This window comes from Pantherophis guttatus, chromosome 3 (genome assembly GCF_059756535.1).
Source record: "Pantherophis guttatus breed Tessera chromosome 3, ASM5975653v1, whole genome shotgun sequence".
NCBI classification, from domain to species: domain Eukaryota; kingdom Metazoa; phylum Chordata; class Lepidosauria; order Squamata; family Colubridae; genus Pantherophis; species Pantherophis guttatus.
The window spans coordinates 71,605,038-71,628,175 of NC_142065.1; the positions used below are offsets into that span (position 1 = coordinate 71,605,038).

At 36.9% G+C, this 23,138-nt stretch overlaps 1 protein-coding gene across 6 annotated transcripts; it reads right to left on the bottom strand.

Moving 5' to 3' along the window:
* Positions 1–254: 254 nt before the first annotated feature.
* On the bottom strand, positions 255–21,166 carry ZRANB2 (zinc finger RANBP2-type containing 2). 6 transcript variants are annotated; one of them, XM_034433202.2, is made up of 10 exons: positions 20,746–21,166; positions 18,939–18,991; positions 18,736–18,844; positions 17,706–17,788; positions 13,424–13,500; positions 12,505–12,642; positions 11,253–11,431; positions 5,762–5,842; positions 2,477–2,638; positions 255–2,035 (listed from the first exon to the last, which is right to left on the bottom strand). In XM_034433202.2, exons 1-10 carry the CDS (start codon positions 20,799–20,801, stop codon positions 1,972–1,974), a joined length of 1,002 nt encoding a protein of 333 aa, XP_034289093.2. In that variant the 5' UTR covers positions 20,802–21,166; the 3' UTR covers positions 255–1,971. The 6 variants fall into 6 exon arrangements, with proteins under 6 accessions (XP_034289093.2, XP_087745941.1, XP_087745943.1 ...); XM_087889815.1 differs by having other exon boundaries at positions 20,469–20,888; XM_087889817.1 differs by having other exon boundaries at positions 20,426–20,771.
* Between the last annotated feature and the right edge of the window lie 1,972 nt (positions 21,167–23,138).

Genomic DNA, 23,138 nt, shown 5'->3' on the forward strand with positions numbered 1-23,138 from the left:
TGTTTTCTCCTTGATTCCCAACCCTTACTATACCCTCCCGTTTGGAGGGTATGGAGGAATCAGCAGGCCCACTGTTGCTTTTATCTCCCATGCTACAAATACCTTTATTAGTCTATCCCCAGGTTTACTTGGGATCAAAACTTCAAGTAAATTTAAATTGTTTCAAGTCATAATACTGAACGTAAATGAAATGAACTGCAATCTATGCAACATCTGGCATTGTTTAAACAGAAAGGATATAAACTACAAATAAATGACATTTTTAAAACTGGCATGCTTTATTTACACATCCACAGAATTGGATCTTCATATAACCAATACAATTTGAATCCAAGCCAAATGAAACCCATAATTTTCCTTTAGTTATTCTAGCCTATCATATGCCGAGATTAAAACTTGTTAGGTACAATACTGTGAATAAAAGCACAAGAATAGCAAATTGTTAACATGTAGCATTTAGCAAATCTGGTTTTGACATTTTTTTTAGACTTTCAAAAAGTCAGAGGCACAGTTACAAGACTATTTGTACTTGTGCAATCTATGCTACAATTTAGCACAAGAAAGAGGATACTAAGAGGAAGCAATATAGGATTACAGGCATATTTTTCTGCAAAATTTATCCAAAATATTCACACAGCAAAGCCTTATTGCTATGTCATTGATCAGTCCCACCCCCATCAATTTAAGATGTCCATGAAAGGGGGGAGGGGAAGCTGATGGCAGTTCTGCTCCATTTGCCATTGAGCAGTTTGTTTTACAAAGCAGATCTTCCAAAATGCAAGATATTGAAGGCGTAGCCTATTCCTTAGATTTGTTAATTTCCCTTAACATACTTACCTTGGATGTGACTGAAGATGACAAATACATTTCCCCCAATCAGTTTAAGAGTGGTCAGTACTTAACAAATACATTTGATAGTAAAACAAAAGTGAAAATGAAACATGTTAAGCCATGAATTAGTTGAAACTGATGTGAGGTTTTAGGATTTCTACTCTTTTGTATAAACCATTTCAAGAACAATGCTTCTTCTCCAGATCATACTAATTTGGCTAGTTTGTAGATGTTAATTCAACAAGTTGTTCTTTGCGGTTTTTCAAAGATGGTATTCTGGCCAAAACAGACCTGTATAGGACTGGACTACTGCCAGAGCACAAATCATTTCTGGTTGTGAAAACTATCTTCTGGAAAATCACTGAAACGGCAGGTTTTACACAAGAGGTTTTCTTACTTATTGCTGCAGTTTCACCAAGTGACACTAGTTTAATGTATTCTGGTGGCAGGAGTACCATTAAGGATACATAGATGCCTTGCCTGAAAGAAATACATTTCTTTCCATATTTTATCTGCAGCATAATTCAGTTATTAATTTGCTGAGTCAATAAAGAGTGAAGGACTATGGAATCAAATATGTTACATGCCTTACGTAATACATTATAAAATTCTGCAGAAAATTATACAGAAAGATTTGGGGTTTTTTGCAAAATATCCAGAAAATTATTTATACTAGGTTTCCTTTCAGTTAGAAATCACAAACCTATTAAAGAGTTGTTCCTCTAAGGAATTATGCTACTCTGAAACTGAGATACATTCCTGCCTACCAATATTGAAAGGATGACAAAGAAAAATTAAAATAAACTTTTTCAGAAACTAGATTTTGAAATCTACATGATGACATAGCAACAGATCAGGATGGTACTTGGTCGATACTTTCAAACTAGACTAAATTAAAACTACCTGTTAAAGATTAAGCCCAATTTTTTTTTTAAAAAATAACATATCCGGAATCAATTTATGGCTTAAAATATTTCATTACATGTTTTATGAGTTAAATCAGCTGCAGTTTTCCATTAAACATGCATTTCTATTAGCAGGATGTACCATTTCTGACCAAATAAAACATCAACTTTTTTATATTGTCTCATGCAATGGACTGTTGGATTTTTGTGTGTGTGTGTATTTGAATTTTGTACGTTATTTCTTTTTGGAACTTGTACGAGATCCAGAATGAGAGGAACCAGAGGATGACCTGCGGTTTCTGAAAGATAAAAAATGGGAGAAAGCATGCAAACAAATAAGTTTTAAGCGATATGAACGTCACAGGGAATGAAAAAAAGAGGAAGAGACAGTAGGATTTGAAATGTACTTATTAGGACTTCATTTCTGCATCTTAGTAGTTCACATAATTAAGACTCTTCAATTAAGAAGAGTTTGTACATTTTTAAAAATGAAACTTCACAATAGTGCTATAAGAATCACTTGTTTTCTGCATTGCATGTGTATGATTATCTTTAAGATTGGTAATTAAAGGTGGCAAGAATATATATTTTTAAAGCCACAGCTAGATAGAATAAAATGGCTATCACTCCACATCCACATCCACAAACACTACATGCACACATCTTAAAATATTCTGCTCCTTGATCCTTCCAAAGCCAGCATTTAAAGAACAACCATTCTTATTCTACAAAACCCAAACCTTTCAGGTGACCGTGATCTTGTTCGCCTTTTTTTGCGATCACCAGAAGAAGATCTAGATCGGCTTCTCTTTCTGCTTCTCTCAGTGGAGGATGATGAATGAGAGCTTGAGTAAGATCTTTTCCTTGGGGTTGGAGAACCCCTGACAGACCTGGAGCTGGATCTTTATTAAGAAATAAATCAGACTTAATCCTAGCATAAACAAAAATGCAATACTCTATATCAAATGCAGAAATATAAATTCAGATTCAAAGAATACAGATTAGTGTATGAATACTTACTGCCACGTTAACAGGGACCTAAGCTTCAACCATTTTAAATAGTATTTGTCTAGGGCCACATCAATAGCCTGGCCAGAACTGACTACTATATATATTATGCTGGTTTAATTGTTGGTTTTCAGTACTGTAATAGCAAGCTTGAATATTAAGATAAAGAAATAATGGAGGTACAAATTACTCATATGCTCAAGAAAACGGAGGGGGTCAATTTAAATAATGTAGTATGCTATATATTTAATAAACCCTTGAAAACGAATATCTGATGAAAGTGTTAGGCTGACTTGATGGCAACAGTCATATACTGTAACATCAAGAATATGTTGATATAGGTAGTCCTCAATTTACAACCATTCATTTAAATGGCAACTACAAGTTATGACAGCCTTGGAAAAATGACTTAGGACCCTTTCCTTGAAGTTACGACCATCTGCGGCCATGATTGTAATTTGGGCACTTGGCAACAGGCCTGCATTTATGATGGTTGCAGCGTCTTGTGGTCATGGGATTTCAGCTTTTAACCTTTCCAGATGGCTTCCAACAAGCAAAATCAATAGGGGAAGCTGAATTTCCTTAACAATTGCCATGATTCACCCAACCATGCGATTTGTTTAACAATGGCAGTAAAAATGATCATAAAATTGGGCTGGTGACATGACGACTTGCTTAATGAGGTATCACTTAGTGACTAACATTCACGTCCCACTTATGATCATAAGGTGAGGACTACCTGTAAGAGATTTGCATTTGCAAATACAGGCAAGTAAAAAGCCCCACATTTATGGCGATTATTTCAGCCTGAACAGGTATAAAGCTCAGAGATATAAAGCAGTAACATTTCAGACTGATTCATTCATCCGCAAGAGCATATAATTGTTCAGACGAAAGGAAATGTCTATTTTCTGGCTGTCAATTGTTGACACAAAATATTTGGCTTCATTACCGTATTTCCCAGAAAATAAGATAGGGTCTTATATAAATTTTTGCTCCAAAACACATTAAGACTTGTTTTCAGGTGATGTCTTATTTTCAGGGAAAATACGGTACTAAAATGTGTCTGTCCGGTTGACAATCTTAACTGGGGCTTATTTTGGGGATAGGGCTTATATTACAAGCATCCTGAAAAATCATGCCAGGGCTTATTTTCCAATGAGGTCTTATTTTCAGGAAAACACAGTAGTAAATATGGAAAAAATTGCATAGAAAAGGGCAGGTTAAATATTTTTTTGTGCCTTGCAGCTTTGGAATTAGCTTTTTATTTTCTAAATAATAATAATAATAATAAAATGTTAACTGAGTTGATATGGATCCATTAGATTACAGGTAGCCCGCAACATAATTATGGTTCGGAGTTACAATAGCCTTGGAAAGAGTGCTTTATGGTTTATAAAGCACTTCTGGCTGTCGAAAAACATTGCACCACCACTCCCACAGTCACATGATCACAAACTGGGTGTTTGGCAAGCTGTTCGCACTTATATGACTGATTGCCAAAAGCGCCATGGTCATGTGATCACCATCTGCCGGCTTCTCCAGAAGCTCATTGTAGAATCTGGCAGGGAAGGGTGCAAATTGCTGCTGCCTTCTAAAAAGACTCCCACTTATCTTTGGGGGCTGGCTGCAAGAGCTGTCTGCCAAAGTCAAAAGCTCTTTGGAAGGTGCAGAAACAGAACTGAAAAGATTTGGGCTCCATTCTTGAATGCTGCTGGAGGATTTCTCTTTTGCTCATGGAGGGGAGTTATACTTTGGTGGGGTGCAGAAATGGAGATCAAATCTTGAATGCTTGAGCTCCCTGAAGCCCTCCTGTATATGGAGAGAGCTGATCTCTGGCTCGGTATAGAATCAGCTCAAATCCTGAAAATATAAGCTCCATTCCTGCTCCCTCCCAGAGGAGTTCCTTCATATGTGTGGAGGAGAGCAGAACTCTTTTGATGAGCTGCAGAAATAGACTTCAAATCCAGGCAATTTGAGCTCTGTGTCCTGCATTCTGCCAGTGGAGTGCCCTTCCAGATATGCAGAAAAGCTGAACTCCTTCAGCAGGCAACTCTTTCAGCCATCCCAAAGACAAGAATGAGCCAAAATCCAAGCAGAGAACAGAGAAGAAGGGTAGAATGAGCATGGGGTGCCTGGTGCGGCTGGGGAGGTCCTAGAAGACCCACCATAGGCCATATAGGTTTCTTCACTCAGGGGCTGATAATCTTGCTTGGATTTCGTCAGAGTGATTTTCAGTTCTTGAGTGGAGTCTCCCAGAGTTTCCCCCACTCGAGGAACCCCATACTTGGGGCTCTGTCTGCTTAATGACCCATGAGATCACTTAACGACTGCAACTGGCAAGGTGGCTGCAGAACGAAGCAGTCATGTGATGTCTCACTTAACAACTGCTTTGCTCAACAACCAAGATTCCAGTCCCAAATGGGGTCCTAAATCAAGAACTACCTGTAAAACAACATAGAAACAATGAGCTGAAGCCAACTTTACCTATATTTGACAAGAAGTTTAGCTCAGTCACTAAAGAGACTATAGTGGTACGAAATAGGGAAAGAGCTTTGTTATTTTAAGATTGAATATTCAACATTCAGCATTTATGTATATAGTTGAGTTTACAATACAGATAACACCTGCTAAATGGCAAATCGAACTTACACATACATTTTAGTTGGTTAGATTTCCTGCCTTTCCTCTAAAAACTCTAATAATTATCACACCACCTCTCCGATAATTTTCATACAGTCTCCCGTAAAGACTCTCTCTGAGGGAGATGGGTGGTTTAAAAATGTGAAAAATAAATTAAAAAAATAAATAAACACCTTCACTCTCCCGATTTTTAAACACCTTCTTGGAGAATTTGTTATAATCATTTTGCTACTTTAGTGAATATAATTTCATTTGCTACTAAAATTATATGAAAAGAAAGACATTTGTAGCAAATGCTTATAATAAAGTAGTATGGATGGTGACCTCTTCATCTCTCTCTCCCTCTGACAAGCAGAGCTTGCTACCTCATTCACCTTGATTTCGACCCACGAGATCTAGAACGTTCTCTGGAAGTGGAATGAGACCGTGACCTTGAACTGGAAGAGCTTCTGGACCTGAAACAACATGAAGATTTATATTTTCTTTTTGGGAGGAACAGAAAAACAATAATCCAATGAATTTAAGTTTTTAATTTAACAGTATTTGATATTAACATTATTTTATCTCCTTCACCTCACTGGGACATTTTTCACAGAGTGACTTAAAGAAGCAAACAAAAATTTGGTTAGGAATTAAATAGCTGTTTGATTTAATAGCAACAGCATAAGCTAAGTGAGCAGGACTTATTTTTATCTTCCAGGTCATATTATAAGTTGCTTTTTGAAATATTTTTCCCAAATAATTGTTCATATATTATGTTTGGAAGTTATCACAGAAGATAAGCTTATTCTCTTTTTGAAGTCCAGCCAATAAATAATAATAATAAAAGATTACAGGTAGTCCTTAATTTATGACAATTCCACCCCTAAAAGATTTGGTCATGTGTCATCACATGGTTGTGCCCAATTTTATTATCTTTTTACTTTGGTTGTTAAAATAATCCAGCTTCCCCCATTAACTTTGATTGCCAGAAGATGGCTGGGAAGGTTGCAAATGGGGATATCACGTGACCTTGGGACATTGCAGCCATCATACCGGTAAATACATGCTGGCTGCCAAGTGCCCAAATCACAATCCTGTGACCATGGGGAAGCTGTAACGGTCGTAAGTGCAAGGATTTTTCAGTGCTACTGTAACTGGATGCTAAATGAATGGTTGTAAGTTGAGGACTACCTGTAAATTTAAATTACTTTCTTTTGAAAAGATTTATCTTAAACTTTTAAGAACATTTCCAATGGATGTTGATGTGTAAATCACAGACAAAAATGAATCTTGTAAATTAGTAAGAATTGCACAATTCAAAACAGAAAATAGTCAAGTTAAAGTTACCTATGTTCCACAAATTTGAAAGCAACTTAATTACAATTCAATAACTCTTGATGAAAAACCAAGTTGCATGAATCTAAATATATCTACTCAGAAATTAGCCTTAGTGGGATCTGTTCTGACATAATCCTATTTTACATATTTAGAAGTAAATGCCAGTATATGAGATTTCTTTTTAAATAAACGAGTATCTTCTTAGTCGTAATTAATTTCGATTCTAGGCACAGTCCTGGAGTTCAATAAGTTATTTTCAATATTTATCCATTATCATTTGGGAAAAATGTTTGTAGAACATCTGGAACATTGCTGATTTATGATATATCAAAGTATTCATACCTTTCACTTTTAAAACCGTGTATCTCTGATTATACATATTTCCTGAACTTAATGACGGGTTTTATCTATTTTAATTTAAATAGCAGCAAACTGCAAAAAGCGATGAATAGTAAAAAATTTTAAGCAACTTTTTATACAGCTTGCTGTTTACAGGACAAGAAATTGTTAACATAAGGAAAATGCAAATGGGGGTCCCTAGATTGGATACATTTTTTCCAATTTTAAGTATTTCCATAATAGATCTTACAAAACAGGATAATTGTAAAATTTCATTTACCCTCAGTAAAAGAAATATTGGATTTTCTGCTTAAGAAAATATTTTATTTTAAAAAAACTCTAGAAAATGTATTTAATATCATCATTCTGGCCTAAATTTGTGATTTATCAATCATACAAAGATCTAGCAGCATTAAATAAATTAATTACATTTTCAATCTGAAACGTTTTAATTAATTTTAAAAAATGGACTGGATCCGGAAACTCTCATGGGCTGAGTTGGATTAACACTCTTGCTTGATGAATAGTACTTTTGATTATTCTTTATGAAAGATTAAACCCCCCGGAAAAAATAATAAAGTATCTTTTTCAGAATCAATATAGAGGACCTAGTAGTGACTGTTAGTAGCATATTGTGAAGCCTTGTATTTTACATGACACTGGTCAAATAGGTTGACTCATTTCATTCCTGATAAAATTGGCCTTACTGAAAGAGCAGAATAAAAGACCAGTAACTGAAGAATCTGCTCGCTAAATTCAGCAGAGGTACCTGTATATAGCTGCCAATAAAATTCACAGGGACATCTAGACTCATATATTGCATATCTAATTAAGAGGCATCATATCTAATTAAGAGTCAACAGACATAAAGTCTCAGTGAAGAAAAAAATAAGCACAAAGCCTTTGCTTAGGACGAGTTAAACCACGGGTGTCAAACTTGCTGTGTCACGTTGCCGTCACATCACGTATTGGAACGTTTCCCCCCTTTGCGGAGCTGGGGTGGGCGTGGCCTGCGTGTGACGCATCCGGCCTGTGGGCCACCAGTTTGATACCTCTGAGTTAAACAATGATAGCCGTACTGATAGTATTTTTTAATGCTCTTTCATATAATCAGAATGAAGGTTTAAAGGGGAATTATCAGCTAGTTCAATCCCCTACCAAAGTAGGATCCTAACAGAGCATTAGATGGCCATCTAGACTCTTTTAAACATCTCTAGCAAAGGAAAATCTATTGCCTACTAAGCCAGTCTGTTCCATTCTTGAGCAGCTTTACCTTGTGGAAATTTCTATTTGTCCGATTATCGACAGATCTGCACTGGACCATCACCCTGGGTATCTGTTCACTATTCAGCCTAATTTCCTTAACCTGGGACTATTCTAGATATAACCCAGAACCATGAATTCCATATTCATCTAAAAACTTTTCAGAATATTATATTCTAACCAAACATTCTTTTTCTTGGGAAATCGTAGTATCCAGATGTCTAGCTAGCTAAGCTTATTGATCTGACTTAAGAAACTGCGTTACAAAACTGAACAAAGATCATAAAAGAATTAAACACCTCTAAGCACTATCTCCTTTTTTAGTCAAACACCAAGATCCTCATCCATACAGCCAGAATTCTTGCTTTTCTGGTTATCTGCAAAGCATAGAAATCAGCTAAGTTCAAAAGTTCACTTGCTGAATCAATCCACTAGCTTTGTTCCTTATCTCTACCACCTCGACAGCTTACTGCAGTGCCTTATGGAGACTGTTAGATGCAAATATGATTTAAATCCCCAAGAGAAAAAGCATAGATTTAAACTTCTCATTTGATCTAAGATTCAAACTTATGTATTCTCTCAAAGATTGCCCTAACCGTTTGTAGTAAATAATTCTTCACATCTTTCTTAAACATTTGCATACTATTTCAATTAATTTCTGATTCACAATTCCTTTTTATGCTTTTGTTTAATGTATGATTCTTATGTTAACCTTTCCCCCCCTCAGTATATTATATTACGATATAAGGATCAAACAAAGCTATAATGTGTGATTTTCCAAATTATAGAGTCCAGAGGGGGGAAAAACCAGTAATTAAGCTGAATACAAGGAACACACACACAAAAAATGAAAAATACCCATGTTGAGGCCATTAGTTATTTAATATGTGTTGGGTATCTTTAATTTATTTTATACAATTTTAATTATAGGCTTCACATATTTATAATGTATAGTAATACTGTTTTTGTACAATATTTGAAATTTTTAGAAAATATTTTTTTTAAATCTGGAAAATGTAAATTAAAAATTCCTTTTAAAAAAACTTTAAAAAATTGTGACTTGAGTTCACCATTTCAACAATCGAGTAAAAATCTGTACCTTATGAAGTACTGTTAGTTAATATCTTTAAGAAACTATTTTTAAAGTAATTTATTTTGTCACCAAATAGTTTTTGGTTACAAATAGTTTCAGGATCCTTGATCCACTTGCCCTATTATTGCTGCCCAAGTGTTATTAAAAATGTTTGGTAACAGTATTTAGATGATAACTACAAAAGCCTGAATTGTTTTCCCTTCAGTTATCATGAAAAGATAACTTTATGTAGCTATTTTTTCTAATCATCTATGAACAAGTAAGAGTTCAAATTCCAAATTCCTTTGGAATTCTATTATTTTTGCAACAAATATTTCTAACTGATTATATGTTTTATTTTTCTTTCTCAAGTATCAATGTTATAAATAATGCAGTTTTTCTTAGCCCACACAGCCTTTCAAGACTTGATCTTCCTCTAGCAACGTTGCCCTCCCCTTTATTCATATTCAGTAATTATTGCTGTTTTCTATTTTCCCTAATTTTAGATCATGATATATAGAATTAACATGTCGGTCAATGTGTTTACTAACCATGCAAACCAAGCCATATTCTCTTCTATAAAATTGAAAATTATTTCCCCATGTTGTTTGAGCTGTGACAAATTGTATTAAACCTCTGAATGCTAATATTTACCCCAGTAAATTTTTCCACTTGCATGTTAAGCTCATTTATTACTGATTTTCAAATGTAAACTTGAGCTAATAAATCAGAAAAAGCTATTTACATACAAATAAAAACCAAGCGTATTTGAGTCTACAAGCCTGAGCTCTGAGCTTTAGGTTGTGTCTTAGTTGTGCAAATACAGCATATGAATTTCCATCTTATGGAGATGATGATCCCCAGCAGTAGATGGAGAGGCAAAGAAACAATTAGCGATTTCACTCTTCCCTTCTTTCCAACAAGGACCACATGCTTGTACTGGAGTCCTTTCCAAAAATGAAAGGATGTCTTCTTTTTATAGAATGTTATGTCTAATATAATATAATTCACTATAGAGAATTTTATTTTCTTCCAATAATCTCATTCTATAAAAGGCCCTGGGCTACATTTGTAAGCTGATGAGTATAGTATAAACATGTTTAAGTCAATGAAAAAAACACCACCACCAAACTATGGAGACTACAGAATCCTGAAATCAAAAAAATCCTTCTTGGAGTGTTAATTTTTTATCCAACTTAGTTTTGCTTTAGGAATATTTAAAAAAATAACTATATTTGTGTTTGACAGTTTCTTCATATATAACTTTTTATGAATAATTCATCATAAAACTGATACAAAATGGAGGTGTGTAATTTTTGGTTAAAAAATGCTGCCCAAAACTAGGCTCTTTAAGAGGCTCACTAGGGAAAGGGCTAATATGTATATAAAGAGCCTTGTTTATTTAGAAGTTTAAATAAATTACAAGCTCTTCTTCCCTTTAAAATCCAATCCCTTCCCTTAAAAATAAGGATCATTTTACTTTTTAATAAGTTTCTGCCAATAAGCAGATCATTAAATACTTAAGATTAATAGTTGCCTCTCACCAGCCTATTAACAAAAACGTATTTTGAAGTCACACAATCTCTAAGACACAGCAGGACTATATTTAGCTGCTACAAAAATACTAAAATTAAGAACCAAATCTTTAATATTCATGGCTTCTAAACTCACAACTGTCATAAAACTTTGAATAACCACCTCCAATTCACTCATCTTAAATGTTTATCCCTGCAGCTGGATATGTAAGATTGATTAGACTAACTTAAACTGCAAAAAAAATAATGTAAAAGTTAATCACAAAAGAGATGTAAATAAAGAAAGTTAGATACTGACATTTTGTCTGGCGTTACCCTTGACCTGTACCCGTTTACCTGGACCTAGACCTTGAGCTTGAGTGGGAGGATGAGCGAGATGAAGATCGTGAAGGAGAAGATCGAGACTTGGAGGGACTTCGTCTACCAGTGGAAGTCTTCTTCTTATTGGCAGAATCTTCTTCTTCACTACCATCAAGGTCATATTTAGAGAGATCAGCATCATCCTCATCTTCATCCTGGAAAATAATGCTGGCAGCTTTTTATGCTCATTAAGAAAAAAGTAGGTATGCTAATCTGATAATAAATCCCCAGAGAATGTCCATATTATTTCCTCAATAAGGAAGTTTATGCAGACTGTTCACATGATGTAACACAGATGAATTCTATAAACATTAGATTTAGACAGAAGAGTTGGACATCTTATTTAGATTAAAAAATTGAGGTGGCCAGGTACTACGTTTATACTAACATACATCAAAATGCCACAGAATAACCATGTCTGTCTGTCTATCACCTCTAGTTCCATGCAGAATGAATGATGTAGTTAACATACAATCTATTAACATCATTTCCTTTGAGGGAAAAAGAAACAATCTTTAATAAGCTCTTTTTCTTTATTCAACCAGATCAAACTGGATTTAAGGAGTTATTTAACTGGCAGGAATTATGAGTTCATTCATACACTCATATATACTCAATAAATATTTAATTCATACTAGAATAATTATTTCCTCTCTTGCAATGTTAAGTTACCATATCTCATACTGCTTTTGTTTTGCTGTATGTATGTATGTATGTATGTATGTATGTATGTATGTATGTTTTCAATAGCAGTCCATTTCAAGTGACTCATAGCAGCATATGTAATAAAACATAAACACAAATTAAAAATAATTTTTCAATTGATTGTATATTTGCTTCCTTAATTTTTGAAAGTTCCCTTGAGGACCAAACAAAAAGATGTTTAAATATACACTACTGTTTTGTAGAACAATTTTTAATTACTCTCCCCAAGCATTAATAGCCATTTCATCCCTAAATATACAAACACACCTTTTATAAGATATTAACTGAAAACTGATTTAATTATACATTATTTTCTAAAGACTTTTTTAAAAAGTCCAGCATTCAAAAGACTTTGCATGTTACTTACCATACAGAAATAAAAAGGCTAAAGTTTCCCATCTTGCTGGATAAGATAAGTGATCTCTGACATATTAGAAACGTTAAGGTTAATACTATTCCATTTATTCCAATCCAATACATTTATCTATGAATGGAGTGTTACACCTTGAAGATTTTCTTTTACCTCATCTAATTTATACTTAGACAGATCTCCATCCTCATCCTCCTCTTCTTCCCCTTCAGATTCCTTATCTTCAACTTCCTTTAAAATAGATGCAGGACCAACAGGTTTCCCTCTATATTTTTTCTTTTTGCGGCCAAACTAACCAAAAACAAAGCATAAGATATTAGAGCATGCTTACCTAAGAATTAAGAGACATTGGCTTATTGCAGAATATGCATACAGTTTTCCATGCACAAATGACTATTGCCTCATTTTCTTTTTGCAAAAAGGAAACAAAACAATCCAGGTTATTAGTTGAGTTAAATAGATCTAACTCTGGCACAAGCCCAGCTATATACTTTAAGATGAACTTAATAGGAGTGTAAAGGTTAATGTTTGCTGAGCTGAAATTTTCAATCCCTTTCTACAAATGTTTGTGTACATATATGTATGTATAATAGGTGCAGGCAAGAGATGAGTTTGTATGTGAAAAAATGGTCTGCTTTTATATGAAGGATCCATTATTTTTACTAATAGAACTCCTTATTTATAGGCAGTTTATTCATTAATGGAATTAATAGTAACTTTTTGCCTATCTCACAATATGTCCAGAATAGTTTAATTTTTTTTTCTTTTAACCATTTTTTTCTGTTTACTCCTTTTGGTTAAATTCAACACAATTTTATACACTGCTCAGACAAATAAAGGGAACACAAAACTACTGTATGTAACGAACAAAGTATTTAATAAGGCTATTTCATTCATTCAGACCTCGGATGTCTTCTGCTTGTGTTCCCTTTATTTTTTTGAGCAGTGTATAACTGACATTTTCAGAGCTATATTTATGAATTAGAACTAAAGGAATAAATTTAGGAATGAGTTTTCCCATTAGTATATTTTAAAAGTAACATTTCATTACATACAGGTATGTATCACTCACCTCATCATATTCCCCATCTGACTCTTCACGTTCTATATATTCAACATTCTCTCTTTCATTGAAGCCCCCACCATATCCTACAAAAAGAAGTTTCCAAAAACCTCAAAAACTAAACCAATACTCAAGGATATGACATGTTATTTTATATTAAATTTTATATTAAATAAAAACACCAGAGGTTTCTATGTAAGTGCCTATTAGCTTGCATAAACGGCTGTACAAATTGAAAGAGAAACAGAGGTATGGGAGCCTATGGGAACCGCCCATAGAGAACGATTGGAGATCCAGTCGTTCCGAATCTGACCGTTCCCAGTTGAGATCATTCACACGATCTTATCTGGTGGCGATGGAAGTGGCGAAAAGGGCACACTTTTCCGCCCTCATTGTGTCTGCAGATAATTGCCCAGCCGCCCTGTTCAGGGTGTCCAGCTCCCTCCTGAATCGGAGGGTAGGGGAGGATCCTTTACAGCAGTGGTTCTCAACCTTCCTAATGCTGCGACCCTTTAATACAGTTCCTCATGTTGTGGTGACCCCCAACCATAAAATTATACCTAAAACCATTGAAAATATGTGTTTTCTGATGGTCTTAGGCGACCCCTGTGAAAGGGTCATTCGACCCCCAAAGGGGTCCCGACCCACAGGTTGAGAATCACTGCTTTACAGGGACATGCCGAGGAGTTTAGTCAGCATCTGCTGGATAAGATCACTCAGATTCAGGATGGTCTGGACTCTGACTGGGCAGGGTCAGACGGTGAGGAGACAGCTGGTCTTGTGATTTGGGAGGAGTTCGATCCTGTCACTCCTGAGGAAGTGGGACAGGATTATGGGGAGGCTGAGTGCCACCATGTGTGTACTGGATCCGTGTCCCTCCTGGATTGCCTATGCGGCCCGAGAGGTGACACGGGATTGGGTCCAGGCAGTAATAATGGCATCTTTGGGGGAGGCGATCTTCCCCGCCGCCCTGAAGGAGGTGGTGGTGAGACCCCTCAAGAAACCTGCCTTGGATCCAACCATATTGAATAACTTTCGTCCAGTCTCCAACCTTCGCTTTGTTGCGAAGGTTGTTGAGAGCGTGGTGGCTTGGCAGCTCCCGTTGGCCCTGGAAGATGCAGACTACTTGGATCCGTACTAATCAGGCTTCAGGCCGGGGTACAGCACGGAGATGGCATTGGTCGCACTAGTGGATGATCTCTGGAGGGCTCAGGACAGGGGACACTCCTCTGTTCTGGTCCTCTTGGATCTTTCGGCGGCTTTTGATACCATCAACCATGGTATCTTGCTGCGATGACTCGAGGGGTTGGGAGTGGGAGGCACTGTTCTACGGTGGTTCTCCTATCTTTCGGGCCGTACGCAAGTGGTGTTGGCAGGGGGGCAGAGATCAGCTATGAGGCCCCTCACTTGTGGGGTGCCCCAGGGGTCGGTCCTCTCGCCTCTCCTGTTCAACATCTATATGAAGCCACTTGGGAAGATCATCCATGGTTTCGGGGTGTGGTATCATCAGTATGCTGATGATACCCAGCTTTTTATATCCACCCCGAACCAGCCTAGTGATGCCCTCGACGTGATGTCCCGTTGCCTGGAAGCGGTATGGACCTGGATGGGGAGGAACAGGCTCTGACTCAACCCCGCCAAGACCGAGTGGCTGTGGATACTGGCATCTGGTTCCAATTGAGATATCCCATCATTGCCCATCGGGGGTGAGGTGTTACCCCCTGTGGATAGGGCCCGCAACTTGGGTGTCCTTCTGGATTCATGGTTGTCTCTGGAAGATCATGTAGCGACCGTGACCAGGGGGGCATTTGTCCAGGTCCGCCTTGTGCGCCAGCTGTGCCCTTACTTTGACCAAGATGCCCTACGCACCGTTACTCATGCGCTGGTCACCTCCCGTCTTGACTACTGCAACGCCCTCTATCTAGGGCTGCCCTTGAAAACCACTCGAAGGCTTCAACTGGTGCAGAATGCGGCCGCGCGGGTTGTGATGGGAGTGTCCGACATTCCCATGTTACACCCCTCCTGCGCGACCTGCATTGGCTACCGGTTGCCCTTCGGGTGAGGTTCAAGGTGCTGGTTATCACCTATAAAGCCCTTCATGGCCTAGGCCCGGGATATTTGTCGGACCCCCTGCAGCCAGCAACAATTTCCAATCGCCCGGTGCGTTCCCACAGACAGGGCCTCCTCAGGGTGCCATCGGCCAGACAATGTCGGCTGGCGACCCCCAGGGGAAGAGCTTTCTCTGTGGGCGCACTCATCCTTTGGAACCAACTTCCTCTGGAGCTTCGGATGGCCCCTGACCTTTGCTCGTTCCGCTGTGATTTGAAGACCTGGCTGTTTCGCAGCCTGGACTGATGGGGGGGTTTTCTTAATAGAGTTTAAATAGATTTTAAATAGTTTTAATTTGGACTTTTAATTTTATATTGTTTTAATGTGCAATTGTGCATTTTATTGTTGTGAGCCGCCCTGAGTCCATTGAAGATAGGGCGGCATATAAATCGCATTAAACTAAAACTAAACTATTCATGGTGGATAAAAATCAATGATTTTAAAAAAAATCAGATTTTAAAAAATTTAAATCGGATTTTATTTTTATTAAATTTATTTTAATTATATGTTTTTGGAGTAAAAATCTATCTAAAGTTCATTTTCTATTTAAGATACATTAATAATTTAGTTTATTCAGCATGAAATGGAGCCTGGTTATGTAGCATGAGGTTGTATATTCTGCAATATTGGGACTGTTGGTGATTCAACAACGGGTCAGAGGAGCAGCTGCTACGGGACAGAGATAACAGTTGCTGTTTAAAAAATATGATTTAAATCGAGTTGATTTAAATCAAATCCACCCTGGAGCTATCTATATATTATTTCATTAGTTTTACTGTGCAGGTAAATTAAAGTATACAGAAGCAATGGCATCGTCAACAGAACTTCCTGGCAGTTATTTGTGAACTAATCTAAGTCAAGGCAGAGTGGGGTTGTGGTACAAGACTCTCTAAGAGTCTCAGAGAGGAAGAATAGATTGTAGAAATGGAAACAAAATCATGTTGTGTGAGCTCACTTATATGGACAGAAACAGTTCCAGGAACCAACTGAGATGCACATTTTTCAGCCCCACAAATGCCAACTGTTTAGATAGTACTGTTAAGGCTATAAATGTAAATCACATCTTGAGCAGCATGCATATAACACACAAACAATTCACATCAAACTTTGTGTTAGATGCAACATCTGCCACTGTAGGAAACATTTTCATATATTGAAATCATCTCCCCCCCTTTTTAAAATCACCATCTGCCATGGTATTAAAAAGCATTTACACAGCTATGGACATCCTTTTATATATTCACTAGGAAGCCAAAAATTCCTCCCCAATGCTGCAGTCCCTGTGGATTCCTCAAAACCATTCCCACAAGTTATAGAGTTCTACAGGGGGTTTATATGAAATATCAGTAGCTGCACATGACACAAGAATAAGTTCTAGCATACAAGCATACATTAAGGACTTTCCTTAAATTTACTTCAAATCAAAATTAGCAAATTTCAATATTAAGCTGCGTTTTATGTAAGTAATATTATTTCTGTGCTCCATGAGGAATCTTTTCCACCCAACTGATGCAAAGGTTTCAGTTACAAGGGATTGTGGCTTTCTGTGTCCTGAGCATTTTTTGAAATCTAGAACAAGGAAAGTGCAGATAGGCATTCTTTTACAATATTTAACACCATGATGGTAATTTTTGAACTTGAAACTGCAAGCTATTCCACATTCCCCCAACATCTATCACTATTAAAAATAAGTTTCAACTTTTCTGATACCTCTCAAGCCTGAATTGCTGCATCGTGCAATGTTTGTGGTTCTCATCTCAATCCATTTCTTTTAAAAAATAAAGGGATGCATCACCAGAGATCTTGGGATGTATTCAACATTCCACATGCTAAATATTTCTTAATACAGAGAGAGGGCCATTCTATGAAGCCACTAGTATCATTTGACTTGAATGCTTCTGAAATCTATTAGCAAATTTATCTTGATCAAATTTATGAACTGATCATCTTTTATTAAATCGGTTGTCTCTAAATTAATTTATTGTCAATCTGATGGCTTTTTTCCCTGTGCACGGAATCAGACTGATTCAATATGATAGCCCAGCTTAGAAACCTTGCTACAAATCAGTATGAAATTCCAAATGAATCAACTCAGTTATCTGAGCCAGATCTTTGCCATTCTGCACACCTTAACTATTTGGCATAGAGTATTTTCTAGATAATGTTTAACTAAGGCTATTACCTGTTCTTTCTTCAAGTTTGGCATACTTTGGAGTGTTGCACATATTGCATTCTGACCTCCGGGCCCAATTAACATTACCACAACTTTGGGAAGAAAAATACATTAGTTTAGAAACAGAAAATAATACTAATACAGCAATTAACAAGGTAAATATCTGACACCTGAAGAATTGGAATGTTTAAATAATTTTTAACTGAAAGAGCAGAGTTTCTCTCCTATATTTCAGATACAACAAATAGCATTTAAATGCCAAGTAAAATACATTTAATTTTTTTGGCACATGTACAGGTGTATATATATCTTTGATAAATATTTAGTACCTCAAAACTTTTTCCCATAGTTATAATTATACCTAAATCTGAACAAAATACAAGAGAAACAAACAAAATACTTTACTTTGACCAAACAGTTCATTGGTTTGTTTGGGCAAGTTCTTGCAAGTCAGCAAGTTAAAGAGATGGAGATATTCTTCCATCATATATGGATTTTAAAGCAATGGCACAATTTCCATAAGGTATCAGTGAAAATACCAATAAAATCAAACTAAACAAATGCTGGCAGACAATTGATAATGAAATCAAGTCCAATTTAGCTAAAACTGATAACTACATTAGTAATGAAAATAAAAGTTCCATTTTTATAAAAAAACCAATTCAATTGCCTTGTAACAAATATCACAAGTTGTCTAAAGTTATATGGAAACTGCAAACATTTTCATTATTATTTATTAATTTCATTTTTAAGGCTGCCCACTTGCCAAATAATTATTTAATGCACCAAACAATTTGCTGGATCTGCTAAAGTCTGTGCTCTTACAGAACAGCAATAGATTGTCACAGTAAACCCAAGTGCACTTATTTGGCAGTAAGATCTTCTGTATTCAATGAACTATCCTTATGAGTAAATAAATATAAGAACAGGTGAACAAATTATAAAAGAGGCACATATGGATAGTATCAGCAAAAACCCCTAAAAATAAAGGACAATAAGATTAAACTAAGAATAAATTCAAGTTTCCAGATCAACGTACGTTTTACATTGCCAGTCATTAGCACTAAAGAGACCACGGCTCTTTTCAGCAAGTGTCTTCCCTATCTCAGTTCCTCCAGCTTTCATCATTTTAGCTTCTGTAGTTTTTTCTGAAAGTAAAAAACAGGCATGTAAATCAATCAATTTCCTGTACGTTTAATTTTGGAACAGTCCCATCAAAATAAACACAGTTGATATAGTCACCTCGACCACATCTGTTACAGCTGGTTCTTCTAGCAAAATTAACATTACCACATCTGCAAATAAAAGAAACACTATTTTAAGAACTTTCAATGCAATTAATAGTTCCAAGTTTTGGTTCAAACTTATGCAAATTAGCTCAGAACTCATCCAAACTCATGCTTTTTAAGATGATTTATAAAGAAACATTTGTATTCACACTTACAAAATAATGCCATTTCCTTTTAATCACACTGGTCTACAAGTAGAAAGCCTCTGAAATGAAAATAGCTTAATTTTACCAGAATTGGGTAATAAAGGAAAGGAAATAAGGGAAAATGAAGTCCTGAGTATTAATTGGCTCGTTTCCAAGATACAGTTTTAGGTCAAAATTGCATCAAAATAATTCAAAAATTCAAGGGGAATGTGAGATTATGCTCCATAACTTTCTGCAAAATGTGTCACCATTCTCAAACAATGAGAATGGTGACATACCAATCATTATAAATGGATCTTTTTATTGATACCAATAACAAAGCTTTCCATTCATTTATTGGTTTTTCATGTAACATTTTCATGCTTTTTGCATGCAAAACTGACAAGCTCTAACATCAGATTAAACGACAAGGTTCCATTTTTATTCAGTATCTAAACTGAGCTTTTTAGCTTTTCTCTTGTGACTGCAATAGGATCATCCCTGGGGAGATGATCCACACCATTGGGACTGTGGAAGGCATTGACTACTACTTCTTGTTTAGACAATGATCTTTAGTCTCAAAGTGAAGATAAATTTATACATTTCCATGTGGTATCATTCTCATTGTTCTATCATACTTTGTTGAGAAGTTAAGAGGCATCATGATCATTAGACACCTCCCTCCTTGTAGGCAAATATAGTCACCTGTGAATAAATCGTTATTGTGAAATATCTTGAAAACTTTAGCCAACCAGCACTAATCAAATCTAATCAAAATATGTAAGAATCAACACATTTTATCTCGGAGGGAAGATAAGTTTTCCCAAATTTGTAGTGGGATAACCAGTGTTATTATCTACCACTACCAATCCTCCCACATAAAAGCAGAAAGATCATATATTAAGTCAGAAAATTCGACATTTTTTTAGAAGCGCGTAACCACAATGCCTAAAAACCCTTTACAATGAAACCCAAACGCAAATGGACACACTTTTTATACGAATTTTAAATGCGAATCAAACGGTAGCAGGGCTACGAAAAGCTTTTTACTTCTTACATTTCTAAACTACCCAGTTCATTTCCTATGTAATGTATTCACGTGTTTAAAAAAAAAAAAACATGAGTCAAATACAATAATTCACTTTGCAGGTTGAAGAAATGCAATCAGTCAGGCGATGCGATCCATTGCGCATTTAAAAAAACAACAACAACAAACCTCAATTTTCTCCCACACAAGTTATTGTTCATAGTACTCTTACTATTCTTACTCTTACTCTCATTACTTCTATCATTGTTCCCAGATAATATCTTATACCGGGATCCTTCCCTGGAAATGTCAAGCTGGTGGTTTCTCTGACCTTGCGCTGGCCGTTTGGAAGATGGAGGCCTAACGAGGAATCGCAATGACCGCGACTAACGCGGAGCTACATCCGGGTCTCACTAAAAATCCCCCCCCCCCCATTGCGGGGCGGGGGGAGGGAAGGGAGGACAAAAAAAAGGGGGGGAGCAAAAAACCCCGCCCGTTTCCCGCGACCTCGGGGTCGCTTCGTATGAGCCAGGCAAGGCCTCTGGGACCGCTCGGGTCCCACCCGTGGCCAAAAACCCAGCCGGGTTCCTCCGTCCTGCCTCCCTTACTTCTTGTCGGGGCAGATCCAGTCTCCGTCGCTGACGCGGAAATTCTTAGTCGACATCTCGGCCTCGGGAACGGCCCAAAGCTTTTTCCGCTCGGGCGCCTCTCCGGACGAGCCCGAAGGAGGCAGCGGCTTCGCTTCGGCGGTGATTGGCCAGGATTACGCGGGGGGAGGAGGGGGACTTGCGACAAAGAGAGCTGCCCTCACGACCGCCTTTTCCCCTGTGACGAGTTCTCTCGGTATTTTTTTTTTTTTTTGCCGGCTCGAATCCCTCGTTAGCCGCTCCTTGGAGCGTTGGGGAAAATGCCTCGAACGGATTCAGAAACGAAGGCAGGAAAAAAAACAAACCAGAAGAGGTCATCAGGCATTCCATTAGCCGACCCTGAACTGACAATGGCGGGCGAAGGCTGGCAAATTCAGAAAGCGACCTCTAGCTTTTGGAGGACTATATGGCACTGGCATAAGTTTATTTTATTTATTTATTTTGTCAAGCATATATAAGATAACAGGTAAAAGTATAAAATAATCTGAATACATGAAAAGAGTAAGTAAAAAGGAATATTAGGACAGGGACGGTAGGCACACTGGTGCACTTATGTACTCCCCTTACAGACCTCTTAGGGATGGAGTGAGGTCAACAGTAGACAGTTTAAGGTTAAAATTTTGGGGGTTTGGGGAGAAACTAGAGTCAGGTAGTGCATTCCAGGCATTGACCACTCTGTTACTGAAGTCATATTTTCTGCAATCAAGTTTGGAACGGTTTACCTTGAGTTTGGATCTATTATTTGCTCATGTATTGTTGTGGTTGAAGCTGAAGTAGTCATTGACAGGTAGGACATTGTGGCAGATAATTTTATGTACTATGCTTAGGTCAGACTGAAGTCCATGTAGTTCTAAGTTGTCAATTCCCAAAATTTGGAGTCTGGTGGCATAAGGCATTTTATTGCGGTTAGAGGAATGGAGGACTCTTCTCGTAAAATATCTCTGGACTCTCTAGATTGTATTTATGTCTGATATTCAGTGTGGGTTCCAGACAGATGAGCTATATTCAAGAATTGGTCTAACAAATGTTTTGTATGCTCTAGTTAGTAGTATAATATTATCAGAGAAGAAGCTACACAAGATAAGTTAACAACTCTTAATGCCTTTCTGGCAATGTTGTTACAATGGGCTCTGGCACTTAGATCTTTAGAAATGAGTACTCCTAGGTCCTTGACAGAGTGAGGGTCATCTACAAGGTTATGTCCAACTAATTTGTATTTTATGTTTTGATTTTTTTTTTTGCCAATGTGCAAGACAGAGCATTTGTTGGTTGAGATTTGAAGTTGCCACTTGTTAGACCAATCTGACACATAGTCAAGGACTCTTTGAAGGTTAGTTGAAGTTATTTTGTGCTTCATTGTAAAGTACTGGCCTTTGATTATGGAGACTGATGTTTCTCAGGAACTTTAAGATGTGTGGACTTCAGCTCCCAGGGATAAACACTGCTGTAGTAAATTGTTGGGTAGTCCTTGATATTAAATATTAAAAATATTTCTGTTGATCACGAATTAACAGGGCACAATATGCAGCAACAACATGGTTGAAAAGTATGTATATACATCGTATAGACAGTATAATGAGAAATGAGAAACGCTGGACTAGAATTAGACATTGGAATTAAAATTGCTGGAAGAAATAGCAATAGTTTCAAACAACCTGATGCACCTGGATAGCTGGAAGAGAGAAAGACTCCTGTTGAAGGAGAAGAGTGCTGAGATATTTTACTGGTAACAAAGATGCATATTATTAAGGCTATGGTTCTCCCACCTTTAATGTCCCAGTAGAAGTGATTCCCCCTGAAGTGAGATTGGCCCCATTCCTACTTGCCTTTTGGAAAACCCTCAAGAGTTTTTGATAGTTTTTCTATCAACTTTGGGTATCATGGTAAGATGAACCATAGTTAGACGAACAAGTGATTTAAGGGATGGCTGTATTTCCCACAATCTTGACTTTTATCTTTTTTGTTTTTCTTTTTTCACTTAGCATTTTATTGTTTTTGTGTATTGTGCACTTCCCAGAATCACATTTTGTGATATGGGCAGCTGTATAAATTTGATAAACAAACCAACAAATTCAGTAACAGCACGTATCGGTGAGACATATTTTTTTTATCAAAAGGACTGAACAAAGATCCATTTGAATTGTGGTGCTTAAGAAAATTGGTAAAAATATTCACGACTGCCTAAAGACGTGCAAGAAGACTGTTCAGTGCTAGTTGATTTCACATGCATAAATCTACAAGGATTGGAAGCAGTTAATAAAAGTAATGTGTGTTGCATTATGACAGTGATGGCTACTCTTTTTGCCAAAAGCGGGGGGAGCATGGAAGGTCACAGGTGCGTGTGCCCACATCCA